Source organism: Nannospalax galili, unplaced genomic scaffold, assembly GCF_000622305.1.
Source record: "Nannospalax galili isolate Female #2095 unplaced genomic scaffold, S.galili_v1.0 scaffold9, whole genome shotgun sequence".
Classification (NCBI taxonomy): Eukaryota; Metazoa; Chordata; class Mammalia; order Rodentia; family Spalacidae; genus Nannospalax; species Nannospalax galili.
The window spans coordinates 7,985,906-7,990,530 of record NW_008360332.1 but is presented as its reverse complement, the minus strand read 5'-3'; the positions used below and the strand labels follow the sequence as shown (position 1 = coordinate 7,990,530).

Below are 4,625 nucleotides of genomic sequence, written 5' to 3'. Positions count from 1 at the left end.
ATACACATAAAATAAAAATAATAAATAAAATATATTTTTTAAAAGGTAAAGTTCTTGAAATCTTGTCAATAGTGAAAGGGTTTTCTGGGGGCTGGAGAAATGGCACAGCAGTTAAGAACACTAGCTGCTTTTGCAGAGGACCTGGGTTTGATTCTTAGCACCCACCTGGTGATTAACACCGTCTGTAACTCCAGTTCTAGGGGAATTTGATGTCCTTTCTTGACCTCTGTGGATATTGCATAACACAGGTACATATACATACATGTAGGCAATACACTCATACACATAAAAAATATTAAAAAGGAAAGGATTTTTCTCTATTATAACTCTATTTTTAAGGAATGTTACACTGCTGCAATACTAATAGCTTAATTTATATTTTATTAGGTAGCTTACACATTCTATTGAGGTAACATCTATAACTAATTTTCTGCAACTCTACATATCAGTTCAGACCGGTATTATAAAGTAGTTAGTTTTTATTATGTGCACATGTTGTTGTATGGGTATTGTTGATATAATGGTGCTTCAATTTCCTTTGAAAGTACAACATAATTCCTTAACATATTTAACAAATATTTATTGAAAATCTGCTACAGATGATGTTCTGGTCTAGATGAAAAGAATAAAGCAGTATGAGTAAAAATTCAACTCCAGTGGCACATCATGGTAATACTCTTAGGCTCAAACAATGGTCCTGGCATAGAAGTAAAACATTATGATGCTCCATAGTTTATAGGAAAAAGTCTTCCTATTCCTCATTTCATGCCTAGGACTAAACTCTGATTAAACTCTAATGGTAAAGGAATTTGATCATCTGACCACTTAAGGTCATTTTTAATTAAAATTAAACCTGTAGTCCTTTTTAATTTTAGCTTATATAAATATGAAATATTCACTCATAATCAATTATGAACAATAAATAGTTCTATGAAATTACTTGTTACTCTATGCTTAAATCCCTGTAAATTTAAATGCTTATAAAATATGCTTAAATACTTTTCAAAAGGCCTTTATAACTTCGATTTTGTTAGTATACCAAGTGAATTTGCAGCACACTCTGAAAATGTTTAAGAAACCCATAAATAGGAATACTTATTTTTATATTAATGGAAACAATGAGCAGATTAAGGAAATACCAATTTTGATTGATTTATAGCAACTTACTTGGTTTTAATTAACTCAAAATAGGAAATTTACAACTTTGAACATTCACTTTTATATTACAAAGAATTGTATAGTAGACAATGAGTACAGTAAACTAATTCTAAAGAAGATTGAATTTTTGTTCTAATACAATTTCTAGTTTAAAATATAAATAAAATTGCAACAAATCCAAAAATTGTCATACTGAGTGCAGAAATATTGGTACCCAGATCAGGGGTGCTGGACTCCTGTGGAGGAATAAACTTGATAGCCTGTGCAATGTTAGAGACTTCTGAAGTAAGATTGGCTTCATTGTTGGCTCGAATTGCAATGTAGAACCTGGTGCCATTTTCTACTTTAAATGTTTCTGGTTTGAATTCAAAAATTTCTTGTGAGCCAGCCTCTTTGGGTATCAGACCGGAAGTATTCACTAAATCAGCATTGTCAAAATCATTTTGGAGATCCAAGAAACATATACTCATTTTGATAATGTAGCTATCAACTGGAAAACAAATAGATAAGTCATGTACATTAAAATCACTAGGATGATTTTCTGCCACTACATTACCTTAAGTTTAGGGGTTTATCAGAAATGAATACTAAGGTTTAGTTATAGATGTTCTAGATACAACTTTTGTCTGGTTGTCTCTTCTTACTTATTTTAAAGACAAATATTTTGGGACCTAGGAGATGGTTAAGTGTTTTAAGAGCATGGACTACTCTTCCAGAAAACTGGAGTTTGGTGGCTAACAACCATCTGTACCTCCAGTTCCAGGGGGATCGAATGGCCTCTTCTGGCCTCCACAGATTTGCACACATGTTGTGTACTTACATACATACACTCATACACATAAAATAATTGAAAAATACAGAAACTGGGTTTTTTTTTTGTCCCTTATATGCATGTATGAAATTTTCAATAAATTATTTATTTAAAAAATTATTCAATAAAGGAGAGCATTAACTATCTCCTGATTCTATGAGCCTTGTAATTAAAATTGTTTAATGAGTTATGACCTATTTCATAATTTTCTAATTTTTAAAATTTATTTTTCTTATGTGTGTCAGTGTATTGCCTGCCTATATGAAAGTGCACCCGTGTCATGCAATGCCTGTGGAGGCCAGAAGAGGGGGTTGTATTCCCCAGAAATGGAATTACAGAAGGTTGTTAGCTGCCATGGGGTACTGGGATTCAAATCCCTGTCCTCTGCAAGACCAGCCACTATTCTTAACTGCCAAGCCATCTCTCCAGCCCCCAAATGTAGAGCCCAGGCTGGCCTTGAACTTGTGATCCTCCTGCCTCCACCTCAGTGGCATATCCTCCTGCCAGTATACACCACCACACTCAGCCATAATTTTCATTTCTAGTCATTGACAGCTGGCCCGGAACTCACTATGTAGACCAGACTGGCCTTGAACTCACAGAGCTCTGCCCGCCTCTGCCTCCCAAGTGCTGGGACTACAGGTGTGCACCACCACGCCTGGCTAAAAAGTGCAGGAACTGTTCCTTTTAAATGTAGTTACCACATCACAGAAAATTCAGTATCTTGTAATACTATTTCCTCCACTCAGGATATAAATTTCATTAGGAATTTAGAACAAGGAACACATAATGTTCATTTATAGCAAAAACATTAAATATTTCACATCTATCCTCCTGCCAGTATACACCACCACACCCAGCCATAATTTTCATTTCTAGTCACTGAGAATGCTCACTCTCTGATGTCTAATTTCTTATCTCTACCTGAAGATTTAATACTCCCTTTATTTTTCATTTATTTATTTAACTTCTATTTGAAGACAGAGTCTTTTATGTAGTCCAGGCTTGCCTAAAACATATGATTCTCTTGCCTGTAAGTAATCAGATTTAAACTTTAAAGTTAAAATATTGTTAATAATTTTCAAATTTTTCATTTTAAATAATGTTAGATGAATTGTATTTTTTTACATGCATTAAAATGATCATATAGTTTTTCTTTTTAATATATGAATGTGGTAAAGTACAGAGGTTTTTTTTTTGGATTAATTCATCTTTCGATTCCTGGCATAAATTAAACATGGTGGTAATATGTTATTACTTTTCATCTATTTTTATGAATATGGTTTCCTAATTTTCATGATTTCATATGGCTTATTCTTTTCAGATATTAGAAATGTGAGAATAAAGCATCTAGTGACCTTTCTTTGGCACAAAGACAATATGTTTTCAGGAAATGTCAAAGGTATTTAAAATACATAGTAACTTTGATTTTATGTTTTTCTCCCCTAATTAAGGCCTTTCCCTTAACATGTATTGACAAGCTTTATCAATCCATTCCACCATTCTCCACACAAACCTTGAAGATCTATCATCTGTCTGTCTGTCTGTCTGTCTGTCTGTATCTGTCTGAAGTTATCAGACAGTTTTTTCTCTTTCTTTTTGGGTTTATCAATCTTTTGTTCTTAATTGAATACTAAGAGTAGAGATTGTTCCATGAACTCTGTGTCTGAAAGGTCAAGAATAAATGAATAAAATTGGGCAAGGACAGAAATACTTAAAAATTTTCTCTTGTTTGGGGCGAAAGAATATAACAGAAAGGTGTTAGTTTTCTCATTTAATTTCAAGATAGTTCAAATTGAGAGAGGCAGTTTGGTCAGTTTGATAGAAAAAAATCTGAAAGGACTGTGTTAGAATTTTAAGTTAATAAAATAGGAATAATTTGGATCAGTTCCTAGCTCTTGAAGTTTCATTTTTCACATTTGGAAAGAGATGAATAATGGCCTATAGTAGACGCGTCATAAATTTTACTCATAAATGAGACGCTGGAAAAGTCTTACCAATAAAAACAAATGGATTTTAACTCAGAATATTTTAAAACTTAATACCAAACTTACCTTTTCCTTTATCGAGGACATTGCCAGGGGCAGTCCATGTAAGTTGAATATGCTCTCCATTAAACTTGGCCTCAAAGTCTGTAATTTTACTGGGTGGGAGCATAAGAGTGTGGTTACCATTAGGGGGCGCTCCAGATACAATAAACGACCCTCCAGAGGTTAGTCTGCTGAAGTCTTCCAGTTCAACTTCTGCCTCTTCTTCTTGGACTTCAGGTCTCACTGGATTCAGTGTAATTTTACCTACCCCCCCAAAAATCACCCCAGACATTTTATAACTTTCTATATTGGTCGTGTCTGTTTTTATCTTGTAAATTGATCTTGCAGCTAGACAGGGCTAATGTTAATTGATGGTAGACATTGAAAAATGACAACTTTTAGTGAAGGAAAAGCTCATTTTAATACCATTTTGAAATGGAAGAAGGGACATTATGCTTTGTTTAAACTGTATTTTAACATATCTTTAATATTTCCCTGTAAATTTTTTGAGGACAAGGATTGTGTTTTATTTATCTTTGTGTCTTTAGCATCTAGCACCATGCTTGACTCATAGGAGAGGCAAAGTAGATTTTTAAAAATGTAAATGAAATGAATTTAGGGAGATT

General features: G+C 33.4%; 1 protein-coding gene across 1 annotated transcript in view; it reads right to left on the bottom strand.

Moving 5' to 3' along the window:
* Window positions 1-1,307: 1,307 nt before the first annotated feature.
* Window positions 1,308-4,625, bottom strand: part of LOC103728115 (calcium-activated chloride channel regulator 1-like) — a 19,909-nt gene continuing 16,591 nt past the window's right edge. The window contains exons 12-13 of the mRNA XM_029560305.1: window positions 4,024-4,263; window positions 1,308-1,648 (exon numbers count right to left, since the gene is read on the bottom strand). Of these exons, the coding sequence (XP_029416165.1) occupies window positions 1,308-1,648; window positions 4,024-4,263 (581 nt within the window). The remainder of the gene's footprint in view (window positions 1,649-4,023; window positions 4,264-4,625) is intronic.